This window comes from Eurytemora carolleeae, unplaced genomic scaffold, assembly GCF_000591075.1.
Source record: "Eurytemora carolleeae unplaced genomic scaffold, Eaff_2.0 scaffold1012, whole genome shotgun sequence".
NCBI classification, from domain to species: domain Eukaryota; kingdom Metazoa; phylum Arthropoda; class Copepoda; order Calanoida; family Temoridae; genus Eurytemora; species Eurytemora carolleeae.
Genome location: NW_019397332.1, coordinates 56,456 through 80,971, shown reverse-complemented (window position 1 = coordinate 80,971; position 24,516 = coordinate 56,456). Strand labels below are relative to the sequence as shown.

The 24,516-nt window shown below is 31.1% G+C and overlaps 1 protein-coding gene and 1 long non-coding RNA gene across 2 annotated transcripts; one reads left to right on the top strand and one right to left on the bottom strand.

The window, feature by feature from the left end:
• Positions 1–128: 128 nt before the first annotated feature.
• On the bottom strand, positions 129–20,944 carry LOC111713557 (neuropeptide F receptor). The gene is made up of 15 exons (XM_023488439.1): positions 20,847–20,944; positions 17,593–17,761; positions 16,766–16,829; positions 16,329–16,389; positions 14,276–14,395; positions 14,094–14,199; positions 13,003–13,113; positions 9,837–9,902; positions 7,775–7,824; positions 6,217–6,304; positions 5,820–5,908; positions 5,059–5,120; positions 4,193–4,293; positions 2,996–3,070; positions 129–2,685 (listed from the first exon to the last, which is right to left on the bottom strand). The coding sequence occupies exons 2-15, from the start codon at positions 17,758–17,760 to the stop codon at positions 2,371–2,373; spliced, it is 1,476 nt and encodes a 491-aa protein (XP_023344207.1). The 5' UTR covers position 17,761; positions 20,847–20,944; the 3' UTR covers positions 129–2,370.
• Positions 12,061–13,272, top strand: LOC111713558 (uncharacterized). Its single transcript, XR_002767739.1, has 2 exons — positions 12,061–12,181; positions 13,018–13,272. It is a non-coding gene; the product is annotated as an uncharacterized LOC111713558 (long non-coding RNA).
• Positions 20,945–24,516: the final 3,572 nt, after the last annotated feature.

Genomic DNA, 24,516 nt, shown 5'->3' with positions numbered 1-24,516 from the left:
GTCCCCCGCCCCCTTTCCTCTCGGACGTACCACCAAAGTGTTTTAAATAAAATATACTAAAAAATATTATTCAAAATAGTCCCCCCATGGTCTCTCTAATATTTTTGTGTTCAATAATATCATATACTTAAAAACATTTATTAACAAATAACAGTATCACAATAAATAGGGGGTTACTTTATTAAGAAAGTAAAACAGAACAGTAAACTTTAGAATGGTGGATATCGAAATCAATCCTCTCTCTTTCTTTACCTCCAGATTAAATATAGCTTGTTCTCCTCTTGTTATTGATCTCCAGATTAATTAACAGATCGGGATTAAGGATATTCGCTTCAAAAGTTTTCAGCTCAGATTTTAATTTCAAAGAATTTTAATAACACTTATACTTCACGATGTTGGTTATATGAAATTCCGAGTTTTAATAATTCTGAACATTTGCCTCAAACTCTAATCTTTTAGTCACATATATCTTTGCAACCTTAATGTTTCAAACTTTGACTATTATATTTGGCACAACTAAGTTAAAATATCCAAGTTCTGTAAACATCAGATTTCAAAGATATGAGTATTAGAAAATTTCAATTTGAGGCAATTGTTTAGTTTTTTTGAAATGTTAAAATCACTATTTGAAAGACAACAATAATACGATACATATAAACCACACTTTAATTTAGACATCTTAAACAATTTATCACTAGTTTTCTCAGTTTCAAAATTGAAGATCATGTTTAGAAAAATACATTTTGGGCTCTCATTAAAAAATATTTTTTTTAAAGAATAAATATTATTTTTAGTAAATTTGAAAATAGAATTTATTATTTTGTATTTCTACATCACATGACTTCTCTCAAAAATTGGGAACGATCCAAAAAATCTATTTTAATTTTGTTTCGGTTGGAATAAATTGTTTTCAGTTTCACATTGGTAAAATAATACCTATTGTACAATTAAACATACACAATACAGAACTACAATAAAATAAGTTGACAGTCCATAAATTTTATATGACTTCAGAGAGGGTATTACAATTTCTTATATCAATATTTACTCATGTCATTCCATTTTAAACTACACAATTTTTTATACTCAAATAAAAAATATAAGAAATGATTGTGTTAAAAAATGTAAATTTCTGTTTTTTTGTTTTTTTTTTTACTCAATGAAAGGAAAAACAGCAAGCACCTCGAAATCCAAGAGCCAAAGATAGGAATCACAGTGGGCTCAGATTTTCACAACTTTGGTCCCAGTTTAAGGATTTTGCTTGATTTTATTTCTAAAATTGAATTGGTCTATTGTTTGAAGAAAAAAATTAAGTTTGTAAAAAATTGAAGAAAAAAAAAATTTAAATGGAAGATATGATTTAATGTTAAGTAGCAATTTAAAAGCTCCGGGCCATCGCTTAAGACATTCGGTTTTATGAAAAAATATGAATTTATTTGTCTTCCATTCAAAAATTAACTCTTACATGATTTTACAGTTAGGAAAAGAACATTTTTGATTGAGATACAATCAGACTGGCTAGGTTAAAAACTTTATAATGGACTAGCAGAAGTTTAAAAATCCTGGCTTCTGATTGGTCCCGATTGGAAACACGTCTAGACCACTCATTGGTTGAAACACCGTTCTTCCAACAAACAAACAAAACAGGGGATTCTTATTACCAATTAATCAGTTTCGCAATAATTGTTACGTAGTAATTATTGTAATAAGATCCTTTTCAAGGTTCATTGATCCTTGGTGAGTTTAGATTCAGTACAAGTTTCAAATTGTCCAAAAAAGAAACTTATTGATAGCTGTCGAAAATCAAAGATTATCTTAAAAGAACATTTTTAGATTCCTTCTATTATTAGAAAGCTGAAAATACAATTTTTTAAATGTTGATTCCTTAGGAAAGCAAAACTAATCTGTCTCCTATGTAATCAAGGTTAGCCCATTCAGAATCTACAAAACATATCTATTTTTAAAATTTTTCTATCTGGTTATAAATTACATGAATTGTGATTATTGATATTTTATGCAATGTTATATCCAGAGATAAGAGAGTACAGAGATATATATAAGGTTTGAATATGCGATATTTTCTACAACGAACTCGATCGTGTACAAATGGAGTACACAACCAATAAGCAAACGTCTGTATTCAGGGATATTTAAGGATTCTTTGGATACAAAATATAAAATAGTCTTAATTCATAAGTTTTATGATTTGATGTTAAAAGTGTTAGGTTAGGTTAATGACGGTTAGATGGCGGTCAAAAACCTTTTGTACCGGTACCACTATAGACCTACTAAACCCAGCCCGTGAAAGCTGATTAGCAGTCTGTGTAGTGTATATATCTAGTCTATGCATATGGTTAGATCTCTGATCGTCTAAACATAGGTGTCGGCTATCTCCTGGTTGGAGCTATTAGCACCTTGAACTCTAGTGGATCCATAGAGGGTCTTGGAGCTCTGGCAGTTGTTAGAACCCTTGCAGGTGTCAGGGTTGTTGTTGAAGATCATAGGGATGAAGGAAACCGCTTCTTTGTTACCAAGAAGATGATCTCGACTCCCGTTAATGATTTCACCCGAGGATCCGTTGAGCTGGCTGCTGGGGGCAGAGTCAGTTTTGTTGCTGCTCCGATATTTCTTGATTAAAGAAGAAGAGCAGTGGGACATTGACACCATCATTGATTGGTTTAGATTCTAAAATATTTATCCATTGATTACTTTTTATTGAATTTTTTTTATTATAATTAAGGGGACTGTAGATTATGTTTAAGTGACCCTCTCTATATTTGTGTACGTCATCAAGAGTTAAGTTTTAACCACAGAAATACTAATAGTCGTTGGATGATTCAGTTTTTCTTTGCATTGCGTGAACCATGTTTCTTGGCTTGGCTATTTGTTTCAGACAAATAATGTGATGGCACCATGGGTAATCGGACATAACACTCTGATACAGTGGGTTTAAATTATAGTCTACAGTCCATTTTATATTAAAAATTAAAGTTACCCTCTCTCTGGGAGTCTGTGTGCGTCTGGTAAACCTCGGTGATTGTTTGAAACAGGAAAATATTTGGAAAATTTCCTAAAAATTATTTTTATAAAAATTATCTTTTCTAAAAAAATGTTTCGTAAAATGTCTAAAGATATTTTATGTTGTTTGTTTTTAAAGTATAGAAAGTATAAAAATTCTTTGATGAAAAGCAAAAAAATAATGTTTGAAGAGAGCAAAAGCTTAAATGAGTATTTGAGAAATAGAGACTCTTTTATGATTAACAAATATATAAATTATAAATATTTTCTTTTGTAAATCCCTGTTGTACTAGGATCATAAACATATTAAGGAAATTAGAAATAAAGACATATAATCAAAGGAAAAGCAATGTCCCTTGCATGTTTACACTGTTTTACCTAAAATGTTATCTATATTATATGAACTTTACCTAAACTGTTTTCTATGATATATGTACTTTACCTAAACTGTCATCTATATTATATGTACTTTACCTAAACTGTTATCAATATTATATGTACTTTACCTAAACTGTTATCTATATTATATGTACTTTACCTAAACTGTTATCTATATTCTATGTACTTTAGCTAAACTGTTATCTATATTATATGTACTTTACTTCAACTGTTATCTATATTATATATACTTTACCTAAACTGTTATCTATATTCTTTGTACTTTACCTAAACTGTTATCTATATTATATGTATTTTACCTAAACTTTTGTCTATATTATATGTACTTTACCTAAAATTTTATCTATATTATATGTACTTTACCTAAAATGTTATCTACATTATATGTATTTTACCTAAAATGTTATCTATATTATATGTACTTTACCTAAAATGTTATCTATATTATATGTACCTAAAATGTTATCTACATTATATGTATTTTACCTAAAATGTTATCTATATTATATGTACTTTACCTAAAATGTTATCTATATTATATGTACTTTACCTAAAATGTTATCTATATTATATGTAATTTACCTAAAATGTTATCTATATTGTATGTACTTTACCTAAACTGTTATCTTTATTCCCCTAAAAATCATTTTGTTTCCCTATTTTAATGAAAACCCTAAAATCTTCTTGGGAAAAAAATTATTTTAAAAAAGAGGATAGAGGGAATGATCTTTCAAGGAAACATACACCCCTCGTTAAAAATGTATTTGAAACTTACCTTCTGGAAATTATCATTAAGGAAAGCGTACAGGATACTATTAGAACAGGAGCTGGTGAGTCCAAGGAGATGACACAAACAGAATACAAGCATCATATTCTCTACAAAATAAAGGGACTGTCAGCTAAATTTAAAGGGACCCTCAATGCAAAACAATTTAGCAATTTTAAACCTAGAAAACCGAAAATATCTTCCACATAAATGATCAGATAAAGGTCTCAGGGGGTACTGTCGTGGATCGGATATTGCCAGCTTTGTATGGAGGGTCTTACGCTTACAGTTCCTTTAATAAAACAACAAGACGAACATTAAAAAAAGTATTTTTCTCATAAAAAAGTGAAATATGAATAAAGAAAATTCCCATGAACACAGAGTACGTTTTTATTAAAATTAATGAGGTAAAGCGTACAAGATTTCAGAACGCTTTGCGCCAATCTTCGATTTTAACTTTTAATTGTTGACTAAAAAATCTAGATTTTTTGTCACTGAGCAAATGCATTTTTTTAAAACTATAAATTTAGTTTTTTGCGTTAAAATGTGTTTTAACAAAAGTTTTAACTTCAGGGTATACAATATACATATTATGCTTAAAACAAACGTAAGAACTTTTTATTGTCATAGAGCAGATTCATATTTTCAGAATTATCATTTTTTTATGGCGTTTTGAAAAGTAAAACACAGTGAACTAGAAGAAGAAGGCCAAATTTAGTACTTTGTGACCTAGTAGATCTTTGTTTTGATTTTACGCACAAGTAAGAAAAAACCAAATTTATCCGGTTACAAATAAGAAAATAAATTTTTTATTGTTCTTCTCTCAATCAATCAATATGTAATTTACATTAATTTAACGTTAAACTATGTTTTACCTGGATCGGAAAACAAGTTGAAGATTTCACTGAGAAGACAGAACACGCTGAACGGTAACCAGCTGAAGAAATCATAAAGTTCAAATGAAATAATATTTTAGGTTTACGTCTGTTAAAAGTACAGTGATAACCAGAAAACTCTGAAATAGGAAGACGACTTTTAGACTCAGGTTATGACTTCAAATAGTCCAATGCGCGTGGGCTTTTATAACAAGTTCACTTTACATCAAGGATTCTTATTAAGCAAGCAAGTGACATGTCTTATTCACAACGGTTCCCTTATAGCAAAATTTTTTTTTGTAATTGTGGTTTCTCAATAAAAGTGACATTTGAAACCCTGTTGAAAAAACATGAACAAAAATAGTTTTAAAAAACGAAGATATCTTCCTCGTGGTTACTCAGATAAAGGTAAACAGGGTACTATTGTGAATTGGACTTGTCACTTAAAAAAAACGGCATCTTTTCAATGGCAAATCCGCAATAGTCTTCGAAATTTTTTATTTATTACAATTACTAGCTGAAATGCTGGGCATTGTCCAGTTTACACAGTCTTACTCCCGCCGTTTACCCGCGCTTGGTCTAAAATAATAATTTCAAAAAATTCCGTAATTTTTAACCCTAGCTATGTTATGCCCAGGTTACCCAGGGGTTCCCTTAGAAAAAATTCAGTCAATTTGGTCCAGCCGGCTGTTTTGTCAGCTATAAAGAACATATAAAGCGCTTTATTATATAGTTAGAGCGTACCAGGTTAAGCAGTTTACCTGACACAGAATGTGATTGAAATGGCGAGAAGAATTTTGTTGGTTTTTCTCTGCTTTTCATTTATAGCCTGGACCTGATATCGGTTGTTCTAAAAAATATGAGGGTAAACCTCTCCATGTCCTAGCAAGGTCGGGTACATACAAAAATTAATGTTCTAAAATATTACTTTAATATTTAAATATGCAGCACGTCAAATAATATAAAATTTAATATTTGATTTTAATTTAATATTGAAGAACTTTTGAGAAGACTAAAATTTATAAAGATAATAATAATATAATTATAATAATGATATAATAATATAATAATGTAACAAAATAATAATAATAATAATAATAATAATAATAATAAAAATAATAATAAAAGTTATATAAATAACAACAATAATTATAATACCTTGAGGAAGAGGTATATTCTCCAGTAGATGGCGGAGATGATGATCAGAGGAATCAAGAACTGGATTCCACTGGAGTACACTGTGAACCTAAAATTAGATTTTTTTACAATTCAAAAAAGCATTCGTTTAAAAAAATGTGCACTTTTTTTGAATTGGGAACGTTCACTGCACAATTTTAAGAAAATTGGCTAAAATACGATAAAAGAAAACAACTGTTTATACCAGGAGTTACAGGGTTGTACACAAAGGATGAAACTATAAAGACGACATAAAACTCTTTAAATATTACGTTTTGAAGGTTGAATTAATTCTTTTGCCTGCAACATAGTCTTTTTATGGCATTTTTAATGATCGGGCAAAGACAGAAACAAGTTTACAGTTGAAGGGAATCATTAATATGAAGAAACAGGCGGTGTGAATTCCGTACAGTCGTCTGTAAAGTCTCATCCTTTGTAACATTGTATTTCACACGGACAAATCTAAACATTCTTACAGTGCATTAGGTTGTACTAATGGGAATTTGCAACCTCGTAATTCCTCCTCAATTTGATTTTCAATGAAGAGTGTAATTGTATTATTTTTTATTTGAAAAAGGCTTTTATATGTTTGAAAAAAAAAGGAGATGTTAAACATTTTGCAAGAATCCATTTGCAAGAAACCTTTGTTCTTCAAGGCATTGAATTTCTTCAGATGTCTGGCAAATTTAATTTACAATAACAAACATCAAGTAGAAATAATTCTTTAAAAGTAATTTTTTAACACAACCTTTATAGAGGCCTTCAGATGATAGAAAAACATTTTCTTGATTAAAGAATAGCTTTTACAAAGATTGACATTTTAGGAATCTAGTGTATACGTAGATAATAGATATGTTATTTTTTTATTATTTACTAATGGCTTTGAATAATGTAATAACTAATGCTTGTAAATTGAATATTGTAATAACTGTAAATTAAAAATTAAAAATAATTGCAAATTAAATATTATAAAAATTGTAAATTGAATACTGTATTGAGAGTAAATTTAATATTCTAAGAATTGTAAAATGAATATTGTAATAATTATAGATTGAATATTGTAGCAATTGCAAATTTAATATTTTAATAATTGTAAATTAATTTTTGTAAAAATTGCAAATTGAATATTGTGAGAATTGTAAATTGGATATTTTAAAAATTGTAAATTGAATAGTTTAATAATTGTAAATTGAATAGTTTAATAATTGTAAATTAATTTTTGTAAAAATTGCAAATTGAATATTGTAAGAATTGTAAATTGGATATTTTAAAAATTGTAAATTGAATAGTTTAATAATTGTAAAATTGAATAGTTTAAGAATTGTAAATTAATTACTGTAAATATTGCAAATTGAATATTGTAAAAATTGTAATTAATTAATTCTTGAAAATATAACAGTTTGTTTAAAATTTGTTAATTAGAATTCAAATATTTTAAAATTAAAAACATTTGCTTTGAATTAAGAACAAAATGTCAGATTTTTTAAATTAAACAAAAATAACTAAAAAGACACCAATTTTTTAGTTGCTAAAAAATTACCATATTCTATCATGCTTAGATGCCTGTCTCTTAACTCCAAAGGTCCAATCCTACAATAGAAAATAAGATGAAAGGAATTAATTTAAAAGAAATTATAATTTTAAAATTTTCAAGAAATAAAACAGACGATATCTTTCTCATTGTTTCTCAGATAAAGGATTAAAGGGTAATGTTGTTAATGTAACGCTTTTAACACTTAAAATGTTTAACTGTTCAAAATAACGATGATATAAATTACGTCGACAGTCCCTTTAAGGTTTATTTTTAAAGGATTAATCCGACAAGAAACGTGAAGTTGAATAAATTACAGTTTGCGCATTTCTGTTCTTTGTCTCTTGGGAATGTAAATATGGTTTTACTTTTTAGCGGCTCATTTAATTTGTTTTAACGTAGAGTTTTAGATCTTATTTAATTTTGTCAAGTCAAGTCAAGTCAAGTCAAGTCAAGTCAAGTCAAGTCAAGTCAAGTCAAGTCAAGTCAAGTCAAGTCAAGTCAAGTCAAGTCAAGTCAAGTCAAGTTCGTAAAAGTCAAGAAGATGAGAATTAATTGATTTACATTACCCAAAGTTTAAAAGCGAACTGTTGACCCTTCAAAACAGGAACTTCAAAAAAGAACTCGTCGGGGTCAATGCAATTTACAGAAAAAATGGCTATTACACGTTTGTTTCATTCTCCCATTTTTTAATCTATATAATAAAGTTCTTCGAAATTTTGTTTGCAACATTTAATTTTTTTTTCAAAATTCAAATTATTCCACGGGCAACACCGGGTACTTTAGCTAGTACCTCAAAAAAAATATTTGCAACCTAAGGTTGTATACCTTAGATATTAAAAACTATAAATCTTTCAGATCAAATAATCCAAATTTGAAATATCAAATGGTTAGACAATTAGGTTGCGAAAATATAGGGATTACAAGTTTGACCTCTTAGCAAAGACTCGATTCATGATTAATAAGTTATGAAACAATTTAGTTTCCATTAAAAATACACATCGTACATTTATACAACTGATGGTTACATGTGTGCATGTGTGTTTGTGTTATATAAGTTTATAATTATAGGATGCATGGCGGCACGCAAAGGTAGACTAACTTAATAAACTATCTTCTGTTTATATCAATCTATCTTCTGTTTCTATCCATCTATCTCCTGTTTCTATTCATCTATCTTTTGTTTCTATCCATCTATCTGCTGTTTATGTCCATTTCTCTACTGTTTCTATCCATCCATTTACTGTTTCTATTTATCCATTTACTGTTTCTAACCATCTATCTACGGTTTCTCACCATCTATATACTGTTTCTATCCAGCTATCTACTGTTTCTATCCAACTATCTACTGTTTCTATCCATCTATCTTCTGTTTCTATCCATCCAGTGTTAGGTACTTTCCCAAAGGCATTTTCCCAAGGGCAACTTTCCAAGTGACAATTTCCCAAGCGGCAACTTTGCACTGGGGGCCGAGCGCTGCGACTAGGGGACCGAGCGCTGCGGCTAGGGGACCGAGCGCCGTGGCTAGAACAGATTGGGGGCCTAGCGCTGCGGCTGGGACATAGATGGGAAGTTGCCGCTTGGTAAATTGCACATTTATGAAATTGCCACTTGGGAAAAATCCTTTGGAAAAGTACCTAACATCGATTTTCTTTACCATGCACTAGGATTATATTAAACTTTTGCATGGTGTAAAATACCCCTCTTCTTTATACCAATTAATGTTTTCCCCCGCAAGTACAGGGGTTCCCACATCATTTCAGATCATTTATGGCTATAAATTGCTATTTTCGGGACTAATTAGAAAATTTTAAAAAAATTTAATCATTTTAAAAAATTGTAATTGCCTAATATAAGAATTTGCATACAGAAAACACTAGCGTATTTTAACGTTAAACCTGGGAGCATAATCCAATATGATATGGGACGCTCTGAAGATGTAGGACAGTTTTTGAAATGAAAAATAAGCAATTTCCCAGATGGATGTAATACTAATAGGAAATTACCAAGGGACAAGGATCAAGCTAAAACCTTTTTTTTCAAATAAAAAGGAAATCATATTTATTTCTACCTCATAACAGATTAGAACACCCTGTATTTGAGCTCGGTAGTGATCTTGAAGTCCAAAGATCTTTTCCTAAAAAAAACAATCTTTAATTCTAAAAGCAAAAACAGTGTATTTTTGGAAAAGTACACGGTTCGAGGGACTTACCCATGTATAGAGCAGCATATTCGATACACAACGGAACCATGTATAGAGCAGCATATTTGATACACAACGGAACCATGTATAGAGCAGCATATTCGATACACAACGGAACCATTTATAGAGCAGCATATTCGATACGTAACGGAACCATGTATAGAGCAGTATAATCAATACACAACGGAACCATGTATAGAGCAGCATATTCGATACGTAACGGAACCATGTATAGAGCAGCATGTTCGATACGCAAAGGAACCATGTATTTAGCAGCATGTTCGATACACAACGGAACCATGTAAAGAGCAGCATATTTGATACACGACGGAACCATGTATAGAGCAGCATATTCGATACACAACGGAACCATGTATAGAGCAGCATGTTCGATACACAACGAAACCATGTATAGAGCATCCTATTCGATACACAACGGAACCATGTATAGAGCAGCATATTCGATACACAACGGAACCATGTATAGAGCATCCTATTCGATACACAACGGAACCATGTATAGAGCAGCATATTCGATACGTAACGGAACCATGTATAGAGCAGCATGTTCAATACACAACGGAACCATGTATAGAGCAGCATATTCGATACGTGACGGAACCATGTATAGAGCAGCATGTTCGATACGCAAAGGAACCATGTATTTAGCAGCATGTTCGATACACAACGGAACCATGTATAGAGCAGCATGTTCGATACTCAACCTAACCATGTATAGAGCAGCCTGCTCCATACACAACGGAAACCTTTAAAAGGTTTTCTGACCAAGAATGCATGAGCCATTTATTTTTTTCTCTTTGAAAAGTGTTTATTTGATATTGTAGTTTCTCTATGAAGTGGTGCGCTGGTTGTGGAAGGTATCTTCCACACTATTTGCCAGATTTTAGTTTAACAGGGTACCGTTGTGACATGGAAATGTCACTCTTCAAATGAAGGATCACTGAAAATTACAACAACAGTCCCTTTAAAAAAAATTGTTTTCACAAATACGATTTGTGTTTTTTTATGAAAGAATTTTGCTACCCAATAAACAGAAACTTAGTTAAAGTGGAGTTTACCTCGTAAACTAAAGAACGCGAATTTCAAGCTAAATGTAAAGTTTAAGCTAAAATGTCACTGGTGCATGAATTAAATTAAACCGTAACTTAAAACTTTACTTTAAATATTTAACTTTTATTGAGTTAAGTATCTAAACCCAGGGCGGAAGTCTCCGCAGCGATGCTATTTAGTTTGAACTACTGCCGTTTGAACTATTGACTTTTTAAACTATTGTTCATTTGAACTATTGTAAAAATAGTTCAAAATGTGAACCAAAAAATAGTTCAAATGAACCAAAAAATAGTTCAAATGAACCAAAAAGTAGCTCAAATGAGCAAAAAAATAGTTCAAATGAGCCAACTAATATTTCATGAGAAAAAAATAGTTAAAAAGAGCCAAAAAATAGTTCAAATGAGCAAAAATATAGTTCATATGAGCAAAAAATAGCTAAAATGTGCCAAAAAATAGTTGACACAACACTCGAGCATCTCATATTTAACACATGGATAAAGTTAGTCAGCCTGTCCTAGCCGCTGCGCTCGGCCCCCTAGCCTGTCCTAGCTTCACGCTCAGCCCAGAAAGTGGCTTAGCCTAACCTAACCCTAAATATTTTATTGTGTTGGAAATTGTTGAAATTTGTTTTGCTCATTTGAACTATTTTTTGCTCATTTGAGCTATTAAAATGCTTCATTTGAACTATTTTCTTTAAACTATTTTTTGGTTATTTGAATTATTTTCCTGTTCAATGGTAAAATATTTTTTGATCATTTAAACTAGTTTGTTATGATTGTTTAAACTGCATATTTATTAGTTTACATGAGTAAATAATGTGTTGTTTGTACTACAGGAAATTACGTCATTATCAGAAGTTCAAACGATCAATAGTTCAAATGATCAATAGTTCACACAGCAGTAGTTCAAATGCGGATTCACCCCAGCAGTATCTCAAATGTGATTCTCTGGAAAATGTTGCGGCACTTGAGTATTCATGTAAACAACTTATGATGTAATAAATGAGTCTGGGATTTTTGATTTAAACCCGAATTCCTTATTTTACAGAACTTTATAGGTTTAAATTAAAGCTCGCTCATTTGTTAGTTTTGAACAACACGATTGTTCCATCCAGTTCTGTTTGATGGTGATTCTCTTTTTAGGTGACAGAAAACAGTTTCATTTTAATATTTTAAATTGTAATTGGAAAGTACTACAGAAATTAAACAAAAGAAGATGAAATGAGAAGAAAATCATGAAAGAAACTGTTGAGTGTGCAAAGACGAAAAATGTTTAGAACTGAATTTATAAAAAAAACTGCACAGTTCACACTCATATAAGCATTCTTATCATTCATTTCTTAATATTCCTATTCCTATCATTGAAAGCATACAAAAAATTGATATTGTTAGCAATATGAATGTATCGTTTACTCTCTATTATTGAATCCCTCGTGGGTTTAAATTTCCATTGCAGATTCTAATTTGTCTGAGAGTAAATGACATTCCTTTGTAAAAAATGAAAATTGTTTCATACCAAAAAACCAGCTTTTTATAAAGGAATGTCATTTTAGGTGCTTTGGATGCTTTAAATTCAAATGATGGACATATTGTATGTGAACTGTCCTCATCTATAATATCTACTTTATACAAGGCTTTCAGGGGCCAGGGCGCACCCTTTTCTATTATCAATTTGCTCCTTAAGTTGCCATTTTAAATTATTATTTACAAAAAAGTAAACTCATTCGATGATTTTTTAATTGAAATTGGTGCATTTTTAAATAAAAATTTGTCATTACTCTTTGGGGAGTTATGCAATGTATAAGCGTTACTTTGTTACCCCATTTAGTTCTTGATAGAGTTAAAAATTATAGAGTACATTAGTGGCTGAGTACAGTACACATGGTTTCAACTCCATTGAAATTTAATGTACGATTTACCACTAGAGGCGCAAGTATGTATACTACAAAAATAATAAAAGTTACCAGAAGGTTCTCTAGGGAGTCGAGGGTAGAGGCCATCAGTACCGGGGTAGAGAGAATGAAGGAGAGGATGAAGATGAAGGGGAGAAGAAGCCAGGCTCCAAGTTCTCCGATCTAATGAAAGGGAATGTTCAGATAAAAGAATGAGAAAACGAGAAGATTTAAATTTGTTCAGAAAATGCCGAAAGTATAATATAAGTAAGGATGTTTTATACAAATGGCTGCCTAACCTTAGTCATTCTTTTTATAAAATACATTTATGTTTTAATATTATATTGTTTATCTTTTCTTTTATGTTTATGTTGAACAATTTCATTTTCAGAGAATAATGTATGTATCAATTAAGCTCCCGGAGTCCCGGATATACACAAATTTTAAATATTTAATCTACCATACACACATTTACACATTGTTCCTTAATCATCATATCCAGTGAAACATTTAAGTTATGTACCCTGTTGTATTAATTTCTAAAATTAGTTTTTACTAAAATCCTTTGACCCAGCAAACAGAGATTTTTAAAGACGAGTTTTAACCCACGTTTGCCATCCAGAAGTGTAGTTATAGTTAAGTTTCAAAGTGGATTTATACGTGCCATAACTGAGTGTTAACACAAATTGGGCGAAATCTGGTGGCAAAAATCTTGACTTAAACTTAAATTTTTGGTCAGTGTACGTTAACACCAAGTTTAGACAACTAGTTGTTCCATCCAGTTCTGTTTAATGGGTAAAAATAAAGAAGTTCCAAGACTTCAGTCTCAAAAATGAGAGAGGTTAGGCAGAAAAATAGAGAGAGGGGGATCGTTTGTTCCCCAGCTGTATCAGAGTTATGTATACAATCACCTGTTTGTTCCCCAGCTGTATCAGAGTTATGTATAAAATCACCTGTTTGTTCCCCAGCTGTATCAGAGTTTTGTATAAAATCACCTGGTTGTTCCCCAGCTGTATCAGAGTTATGTATAAAATCACCTGTTTGTTCCCCAGCTGTATCAGAGTTATGTATACAATCACCTGTTTGTTCCCCAGCTGTATCAGAGTTTTGTATAAAATCACCTGTTTGTTCGCCAGCTGTATCAGGGATATGTATAAAATCACCTGTTTGCCGGATGAAGAAACAATAACTCTATATCGGTCTAGGGCAATTGCCACAATGGTTAGAGAGGACATAAACACTGCAATGCAAGGCATAGTCTTTACAAACCTGAAATAAGAATAACAATAAAAAATTAATACCGACCCGAAGTTTTCATTTTCAGTGCTTTGTAACAGTAACATACTTGCAAGCCAGAATTGAGTCCCCTAGTGGCCAATGATTGGATAGTCCATCCAGTGCTGTAAACGGGATGGTCAGAGAGAACAGCAAGTCTGAGAATGCCAAGTTGAAGATGAAGATGTTCCTTAAAAAAAATATTGTTCTTAAAGGGTCTGTAGACGTAACTTTAAGTGGCCTCCATTATAGAGTGGCATGCTTAATTTACAATAATACCTTTTAACAATTGTTTTTTCTTTTATTTAGTTAAAAATTGACTGAGTAAAAACTTGAGTGTATACACTATCACTAAGTTTTATCTGTAAAAATAAGGATATCTCCATGATCCTTTAAAAGGCATATGTTTAAATACTGAATCAATTACATACCCTTCTACAATTGAGGATCTTTTGAAATCACTTTTATAATTCCTTTGAATAATTATATACCTTAATTGATTGTAATAATCAATTGTTCATAGCTGTTTCCTAGATATTTTAATAAGTTATAAGTTACTGAAGTATCTACCTGGCTGTTAGGGTTGGGCAAAGTTCTATTAACGGAATGTAGGTTTTCGAAAATTAACGGAAGAGTCCATTAAAGAACGGCAAAAACCGTTAATTTTTAAATTGTTAACGAAACGGATTAGTCGTCTTTGAAAAAAAACTAATTTTTAAAAAACGGTGAATTTTGTTATTTCATTTTTTTCTGCTTAAAATTTCAAAAATTTCCCACTAATTTTGAATTTTTTAAATTTTACAACTAAATATTATTATTTCAATTATTTCTATTGTGTTAATCTATCGTAAAGGGGATGGTGGAGTTGGCACATGGGGGGGGGCCTGCCTTCATTTTTGGCTCAAATCTTCCAATTTTTTGGGTGCACGCCTAATTAGTGATCGAAATTCCTAAAATAAAATCAAATTGAATATTAATGACCTCTAATGATATGTTAAAGATCTAAATATAAATAAAACTTACTCTGCACACAGACACTGTCACATGGTTGTATTGTGTACTGTCACAGAGTTGATGTGTAATATTTTCTATGGTTCTACTCAGGGAGTAAGGCATAGAAGGGAGATATAACTGACCCGGTTCGCCCTACCATATGATTATGCGTGCTTTGCAGACGGGTACTCCATTTGTATAAGAAATATTCAAAATATAGGTTATTGTAAACGCGGTAATTGTACACCAGACAAATATTTCTTATACAAATGGAGTACCCGTCGGCAAAGCATGTATAATCATGGTAGGGCGAGCCGCGTCAGTTATTCTATTCATTACTCCCTGGTTCTACTGCATCCTTATATAGTGTGTCTATGGAAATAAGGGAAGCAGAATTTTTCTACGGAACACAGATTTTCTATGAAAATATGTTTTTTTTTTTTTTTAAATTATTGTCAACAAGTAAAATCTAGTTTTTTATTAACATGGATCTTGATAAGCCTGGCATTGTTTTTTCTGTTTAGACCCTTTTTTGTTTGTTTCTTGCCATCCAAATGGAAAAGTTCCTGGTTCAGATTTAGATGTAGATTCAGAAAGTTTTGCTTTTTTGGATAAATGAAAATGTATTCCTTTCTGTTTGTCACTTGGTTTTACTCTCAGAATATATATACTCTGAGGTTTTACTTCATACTGTCAAACTCATATTGCATTGTACATTATCACAGTGTGGTAACGTTTGCTTGTTAGTATGTTAATTTTTTCTTAACTCTTTACCAGTGAAATAAAATAATGAAAATAATTTCAGCTTTTAAGCAATGACTGTTAAAAGAAAAATGTAGAGAATGTAGAGAAGACAGGGAATTTGAGCACTTACGGCGTTTGACAAATTTTTTATAAAACGGAAAATGCCGTTAACGGAACAAACGTTTTGTTCTTACCTTTAAGATCAACGGAAAACTAAAATTTTTATTTTTTAACGGTTGGAACTAACCGTTAACAAAACGGCTAGAAAAAGTTGGAACGTGCCCAGCCCTACTGGCTGTTAGTCAGCTGTTTTCTAGCGCGGTTACTGAAGTATCTTCCTGGCTGTTACTGCAGCTGTTTCCTAGTACTGTTACTGAATTAACTACCTGGCTGTTCTGAGCTGTTTTCTGCCCATGAAAGCAAACATCACCAAAGAATTTCCAATCACTAAAATTATCAATATCAATATTTTACAGTGAGGAATTTCGGATATAATAAAGCTGATTACAAACAGGGTTACTCACAAAGAATAAGACTTTAGCAACAACCAAAAACTCTTAAAACCCCAATAACAATAATAATGATAATAATGCTAAATTCTTTATTGGTATAAATAATAATGATTTGCCAAAAAAGTTATGCAGTTGCACTGAACCACTAAAGTATAGTATAGGACTGAATACATCTCGAACAGTCCTTTGTGAAGTCTTATCATTTGAAGGCAACCCTGGAATTTGCCAGGAAACCCCAGTCCCCACTTTATCATAGTTTTATTTTTTTATTATTTTTTTCTAATTGTTTTCTTAATTTTGTTTTTTCTAACCTGAGAAGAGGCAAAGAACCGTGTATGCAGAAATAACTGCAAAGTGAGTCACGCCTTTCAGAACCTAAATCAATCAATCAATCATTTAATCATTTAATCAATTCACTTATCAAGTGTCAAGAACTCAGTTCTGTTCAGATGTCAAGGGTTAACAATGAAATTTGAAAGAAACCATATTTTTCAAATTATAGCGCAGTTTGAATTACTCAAATTAAACTCAATTCCTTCAATTTAAAAGTTTATGTCGTGGATATCAAGTTCAGTGAATGGGAATTAGCGCAAAAAAGTTTCAGCCTCAGGATGAAAGGTCTCTGCGTAGTTTGGACCCGGTCAGATAACCTTCATGAATAGATCAAAAATGTAATAAGGTCCTTCCATCCTTCCACTGATTGCCAATTATCCTATACAGGATCTCCCAATAAGCTTAGAAAAGACGGACAATATTTCAAGGAGTTTTTCAACAATTTACTTTCAAGAAAAATTAGGTAAATCTTGAATATTTCAAATGGTTACTAAATTTTCTTTATATTTTTAAATACCCTGTTTCTATTTTTATCCTTTTTATTTTCTTCTTCGCATCACCAGCCTCGGATAACTTTTTTGCCATTCACACAAGGAGTGTGCCAAGATTAATAATGTGTGTCTGACTAAAACTTCTTTGTAAATATTTTCTTTTTGAAGAAAAAAGTGTTAACTAAATTTAATTTAAACAGTTAATCTGGATATGTTTGCAAAAAATCAAGAAGTAAATGTAAAATTTAGCAAAATTCCGGAAAATGCGCAAAATTTTGTATTCGTTGAAGAAGCGGAAATATCTACATGTTTACCTGAGTATCATGAGTAAAGGAATGTATGACCATCTCTAGTTCAGGATTAGAACCACCTGTGCTGTTGGAACTATTATTCAAGCCAAAGGTATCATTATCAAGGAAGTATTCATCCAAACTATTGTCACTGTTCAGTCCCATCTCTATATCATCTGTAAACTCACTCATCCTATAGTAAAGAATTTACTGTTAGAAGAAAACCTAACATTTGGTTTGGAATAATTAACTAGCGAATATGTTTCGACATTTGTTTGATATAATGAACAGGAGGTTAGGGATATCAAACAACAACATTAAATCCTAATATTTCTAAACTGCGAAAAGTGTTTGTAAATTCTAATTTATTTCTGTAAGTTTAATATTACGGACAAATTTTTTCCAAATGTGTCGGTTTATGTATTTCAAAATTTGTCATTATTTTATATTTTTGTTTGTTCAACTTCCACACTTGCACTGTAACAGTGTGTTGGGATATACTTTTTCTGAAAATTCATAAATCAATTTCATAAAAGCAATTATATTATTATATTATCAATTATAATCAATAATCATACCCCACGGAGTATGACATAGAAGGGAGATACAACTGAAACGGCCCGCCCTACCATATGATTATTGATTATACATGCTTTGCAGACGGTACTCCATTTGTATATGAAATATTCAGAATAGGTTATTGCATACGCGGTAATTGCACATCAGACAAAAATTTCTTATACAAATACAATCTGCAAAGCATTTATAATCATATGGTGGGCGGGACGCTTCAGTTTCATCTCTCTTCTATTTCATACTCCTCGTCACACCTCCACCGAACAGATAATGAATTGAGTGCTTTTAAGTACAAAATACCACAATTTTTTTGTTCTATAACCGTACTGCGTACTGCGTTCTTTACAAATTGATGGAATGGAACCTTTGGGGCCCCAGAAATTCCTTTTAGAAAAACAATTTAAATAAAAATGATTTTGACTTTTGAATCTTAAATCAAATAATGATTTTATTAAAGTGCAAGTTAATTTTACAACTGAAAGAAAAGAACAACTTGTTGTGGATTTTCCAGGGAACATATTCTGCTGTGTATTTACAAGAAATGTACACTTTAACCTACTTTTCTGACTGAAAATATTCACACCGAGGGATCGCTCTTATTTTTTCTCTATGTATTCCGTACTCTGTGGACATTCATCTCGCAATAACATTAAATTGACTACTGCACCATAAAGTAAAATTAAAATAACTAAAAAGCATCTCAATGTATCAAAACAAGTGCACAAAAGTGTCATAAAAATATATAAAACCCCATCATAGTTAATTTTGTGAAAACATATTTTCTCTGTATCAGAGGGTAAGATTAGAGATTATATAGTTACAGAAAAAAATTTCTTTTTTCCATTTTTCTGACTTAATCAAGCTTTTTTATATTATTGAAAACAGAGGCGGGTTAAGGAAAATGGGGGGAGGGGTAGTGATCCCTCTGGAAATTAGGGGGCAGCTTATGGCTCCTTCAATTACATGAAAGCAAACTTTTTTCTTGTTTTTTCAATTTTTTTTCGGATCAATTTGGATCCGTAATAAGGCCTGACGGAACCTTTCAGGATCTTTAACCTACGTCAGAATTTAATGAATTCAAGCCGCGTCTCAAATCCCCCAAAAACCGGTTTCAATTAAGAGCCGACTTAAATCAAAACTTGAATAAAATTTTAAGTGGAACCAACCATATTTGAGCCGCGGCTCAAATTCTTTAAATTCGGCCTCGAGATAAATGTGAATAAAACAAATATTTGAAACTTTTTAAAACGAGAGATTGATTTTTTTTCCTGATAAATTGAATTTTGAATTTATTATAGAAGAACTTTTACTGTCTTCTATCAAATAGAAAATAGAGAAGGACAGAACACATTTTGTACAGTGTTTATAACACATTTTGTACAGTGTTTATAACACATTTTGTACAGTGTTTATAACACAGTTTGTTCAGTGTATTAAACAGATTTTGTACGTTATTCAGGACATGTTGGTATTATTCAAAACACACTTTTTACAGTGTTTAACACGTCTTGTTCGGTGTTTAAAAACATAAAACATTTTAAACAGTGTTTAGAATACATCTTATAGTGTTTCGGAAACATTTTGCACAGCGGTTAAAACAAATCTTCAACAGAGTTCTTAACATTTAATACAGTGTTTAGAAAACAGACAGCGTTCATAATACATTTTGTACCGTTTTTAACAATTTTTCAAGATAAAAAACAAATATATTTACTTATAACCAAGCTTATAACAGTATTCTTGTTTTTTTTATCTTATATTTCTCGTCAACACTTTTATTTAAAGGTAATGAAAATTATTTTTCCTTTTAAATTTAACATCTTCTCTAAATAAGGTTTATAGAAACTGTTGGGCCGGGGGTATGTGGAAGGGGGGGGGCGCAGCATCCTCTACAGAGAAAAAATTATTAAAAACATTTTAAAAAATAATTTATTATTGAATAAGACGTTATCCAGCAACTTTAATAGTTTGCTGGTTAAAACTAATAAGTTTAATGTGAACTTAATTGATATTAATTAGTTTTCAATGTTAATAGATAATCTTTTAGTAAGAATAGACATTTTTGCCTTTTTAATAGCTTTTAATTCTGATTAATTCTGCATTAAAATTTACAGGGAAACCACAACTGAAAATATTCAGTTTTCAAAATTATATGAACATGGATATCAAATTAACCCTTGATTAGATAAAGCGTTTAAGGGTACCGTTGTGAATCTGAAATGATACTTTTAAATAAAGATCATTTAAAATTAAGCCTAGCTCTCGCTCCTTAAAGATGTCGTAAAAATGTTTTTAAAATAAAAATATAAAATAACTATTTTGATATTAACTTATAAATAAGAAGCGCGTAAAATCTTAGAAATGTTTACAAAAAAATTTAATTTGGGTTGGATGCCGCGGGAACAGTTTGTGCAAACTGCAAAGTGCAAACCTCGCAAAATGTTTGCAATTTATAACTAAAGATTAAATTTTCCCTTCTTATTTTAGTTAAATTAAATATTTAAGTTTTCAAAATTGTTTATGATTGGATTTGAGTAAAAAGTTGGGTAATTTTCAACCATACAAGAGAGCTTATTTTCTTGAATAAGAACTTTAGATGTGCAATTTAACAAATGTAAATGGAAGGTGTGGGGCTGCCCATATGGAGGGGGGGGAGGGGGGAGTAGGTGTGCATGTGCTAATAAAAAACACTATAAAATTACCTTTTTCTCGTTATGTTCTCTTCTCTTCTTTGTCGGTGAGTTTTCTCTTGGTTTCACGAATCCGGGTTCATTGGTATGAGAGCAATGGTTCGTCCATTTTACCTGAAAAAGAAGATTTTTAATTGACAAGTAAGTGTAACTTTTTGTTCAAGATTACGAATAACAATATACGTTTTTTCCTCTATGCAATATATATAGTATGGTTATTGGTGTTTTACTGAAAAATAAAGAAAGTCTTTTTGTCTGTGTTAACAAATCCTCATCATGTTATAGCTTATAATAGTTTGATATAGGTTGATATCTAATTCTAACAATGTCTGCCATGCTTAATAAGTTATTAGATATTTCTAACATTATCTGAGAAAGTATCGGTTAATGTTGATTGATGAGCAATGGCGGACAGACTCATCAAGTTAAACATATATTTCTAACAATGTGTGAGATGTTTCATAACTCATTGGCTATTTCTAACATTAGTTGAGAAAGTATCGCAATGTTGTCCGAAAAACGTATGTGGAGATCATGTTTGATCTTTAATTCTAACAATGTGTAAGTTATTAAATAAGTTATTATAAGCTATTTCTAACATAATCTTAGCAAGTGTCCTGTCAGAATGATAAAGATTGATCTATGATACTAATAATGTGTGAGTTATTAAATAAGTTATTAGTTATTTCTAACATTATTTGAGAAAGTGCCTAGTATCTGGTCGATGTATTCTGCTTGACTGATACGGACTAACTCTTCTGAGACGGGAGAAGTATGGGTCTAATCCTCGGGAGAAATAAGGTTCAGAGTCGGAGAAAGAGAAACGAGGCTTACAGTCATCATTATAAAGAGAGAAAAAATACAATAATTACCCCCGGAATCCCCCCATGATGTTCCAGAACAGATTTTTAAAACTGGTTCCCAGACCGAAATGCTAAAGCAAAATAAGAGAGGTCTGTCATCAGCTTCCAAATGAGGTCTACAGCAGGAATGAGAACAAGTTCCTGTGTACCAGTTCCCGGTTACTTGCACTAATGATGAATCTAAACAGCCAGAGAATTCTTTGAAACCTGAGACCAAATTTTAAGAATTTGAGCCGCGGCTTAAATTTAAGCGACGGCTTAAATATGTTTGGTTCCACTTAAAATTGTATCCAATGTTTCATGATTTAAGCAGTCGCTCAATTGAAACCGGTTTTTGGCGGATTTGAGACACGGCTCAAATTCATTAAATTCGGACTCTGGAAAGTTTGATAAAAGAACATTCATGTATTCTCTATTTTCGGATGAGATAGCAGAATGGAAACAAAACAGGAAAGGATGCGGAGTTGCTGAAAAATGTTGAAAATAAATGATAAATAACTCCATAGTTATGAACCTAAACACACCTAGATAAATCACATTGTAAATTGATTGTAAATCTAAATATGTATTTTAGTAACTAACTTAAACTTGTTTTGTGATAACCTTAACTACACTTGTATGTAACAATGTAAAACTTGTAATTAAGTCCATTAACTTAACCTGAAACATACAAATCAAAATAAACGTCAGTTAGAATAAAACTCCACTTTGATTACGGTGTGAGAGTAATTGTTTCTTGGTTAGCACATGAGAAGCATCCTGAATCACTTTCTAAAAAGAAAGATTTAGATTGGGAATTAAATTGAGTTGTAACTTGTAAGACAGATACAGCTGAGAATACAGACTGAGTCATATCCGGATTGATACTGACTATGCTATTCCTGTAAACCTTGAGTTCCTAATTGAGTGGTGTCTTGTAAGATAGATACCTGAGAATACAGACCGAGTTGTATCAGGATTGATATCAACTATGGTATTCGTGTGAACATTGAGTTCCTGATTGAGTTGCATCTTGTAAGACAGATACAGCTGAGAATATAGACTGAGTCGTATCCGGATTGATATTGACTACAGAATTCGCTTGAACCTTAAGTTCTAGATTTAGGGGCATGCCCCCCTTCATCAGGTTATGGGTGGTCTTAGTTGCGTGCCTTAATGTTATTAGTTAGGTAAGAGGTTTAAAAGTTCTTGGTTGAATTGGTTGACTCTTATAAATGAAAATTTGTTTCATGGCAAAGCTGAGTTCCCAAGTTTTTTTTTAATATTTAGGTATAAAGACTTTTACGCTATTTTTAACGGATTTTGGATGAGGGATATAAATGTTCTTTGAGTACAGTAGTCGGCAAATATATCAATACAATGAAGACGACGTTTTATTAATAATGCTCTAACCCCTAAAAAGCATTTTTTAAATTACAAGTTTACAAGTAAACAAACTTCTCTTCGTTTCTATGTGCTGTTAGTGTTGTTTAAAAGATTGGTAGATATAAAATTGAAATATAAATTAGTCTTCATTAATATTTACGACAACGATTGTATAAATAGTTTTACGTGGACTGAATGCTGGGGTTATTATTAAATCCCTCAGGAGTTTCATTGAGAGAGGGAAACTGATCAATAATAATTCTATTTCCGATATTTGATATTATTAATATTTTAATGAAAAATTTCAATTTAGTTAATACAGAGATTTGGACTAATTGATTAAGCAAATAGTTTTACTAGACAGTTATCAAATCATATATAAGTAAAATGGGTCTGTTTACACTGCACAATTGTAGTTTTCCATACTCATTAGACTATAAGTCATAACTTGAGTCTGAAAGTCGTCAAAATTTTCTGGTTATCCCTAAAGTTGCTTAATTACAAAAATAAAATCCTTATGAACCCTTCTTAAATAAGAAGAAGTAGGAGGACACTATTTAGTTTCCTGAATTTTCTGGTTTTATCCTTTCGTTATTCAAGCTTTATGCTTTAAGATAATCCTTTCTACAAAACTATCCTTTAGAAACTAAAATAGAAACATTATCTAAAGTTCTTGGTTTAATAAATAATATTTCAACGTGCCTGAAATTAGGTCTGAGCTCCACGTTCTGACTTTTGAACAGTTAGTTGAAATAATAGAAATAACGGGGGAGGAATAAAACTTTTAAGAGTAAAAGTTGTTTTCTTAAGTAAACTTTTCGCTCAATAATTGATAAAGCACTTTTTTTACTGAATATTGATATTCTTCACTCTTTATTATCAAAACTTAATTTTATTTTGAAAAAAAAAAATTAAATATATAGTACAAAAAACTGTGAAACAGTAAAGGTTACTTTGAGACTAAAGTAATGAATTTAAATAATCCAATAAACATCAAATACATATACAGCAATTGTGCAGTTTACACTCTGACACAGACCCATTTTACCATACAAGTTGATTAAATCAAGCCAATATAGCACGACTTCTTTTTAATCCGTTCATTCTTAACTAGCTATGTATAATTAAACGTACTGTTCGGGTTTTTTCTTTCTTAGAGTTACCATTTGCGAACGATATTAATTAAAATAACGGCGTTAACGGTCGCTATCGGCAACAGCCATTAACTATAATTTCATTATTAGTTAATGTAACACACACAATTCTTTCTAAAACATTATAGCACATAAATTTTATTTTCTATTTTCTGTAAGTTTTCTGCTTTTCTAAGAAAAATACCGCAAGTCGCCTTTTTTATTTTAAACCATCTGAGGCTGAATTTAAGCTGCGGCTTAAATATGGTTGATTTCACTTAAAATTGTATTAAATTTTAGCCGGCGCTCAATTGAAACCGG

Bases quoted from the DNA above. Each gene is read 5' to 3' on its own strand.
- LOC111713557 (XM_023488439.1), bottom strand. From the start codon at position 17,760: ATGAGTGAGTTTACAGATGATATAGAGATGGGACTGAACAGTGACAAT. The intron at 14,200-14,275 runs GTATGTTACTGT...TTCTTATTTCAG, and splicing joins GACTCAATTCTGGCTTGCAA to GTTTGTAAAGACTATGCCTT. The intron at 13,114-14,093 runs GTGATTTTATAC...CCCTTTCATTAG, and splicing joins TTTCTTCATCCGGCAAACAG to ATCGGAGAACTTGGAGCCTG.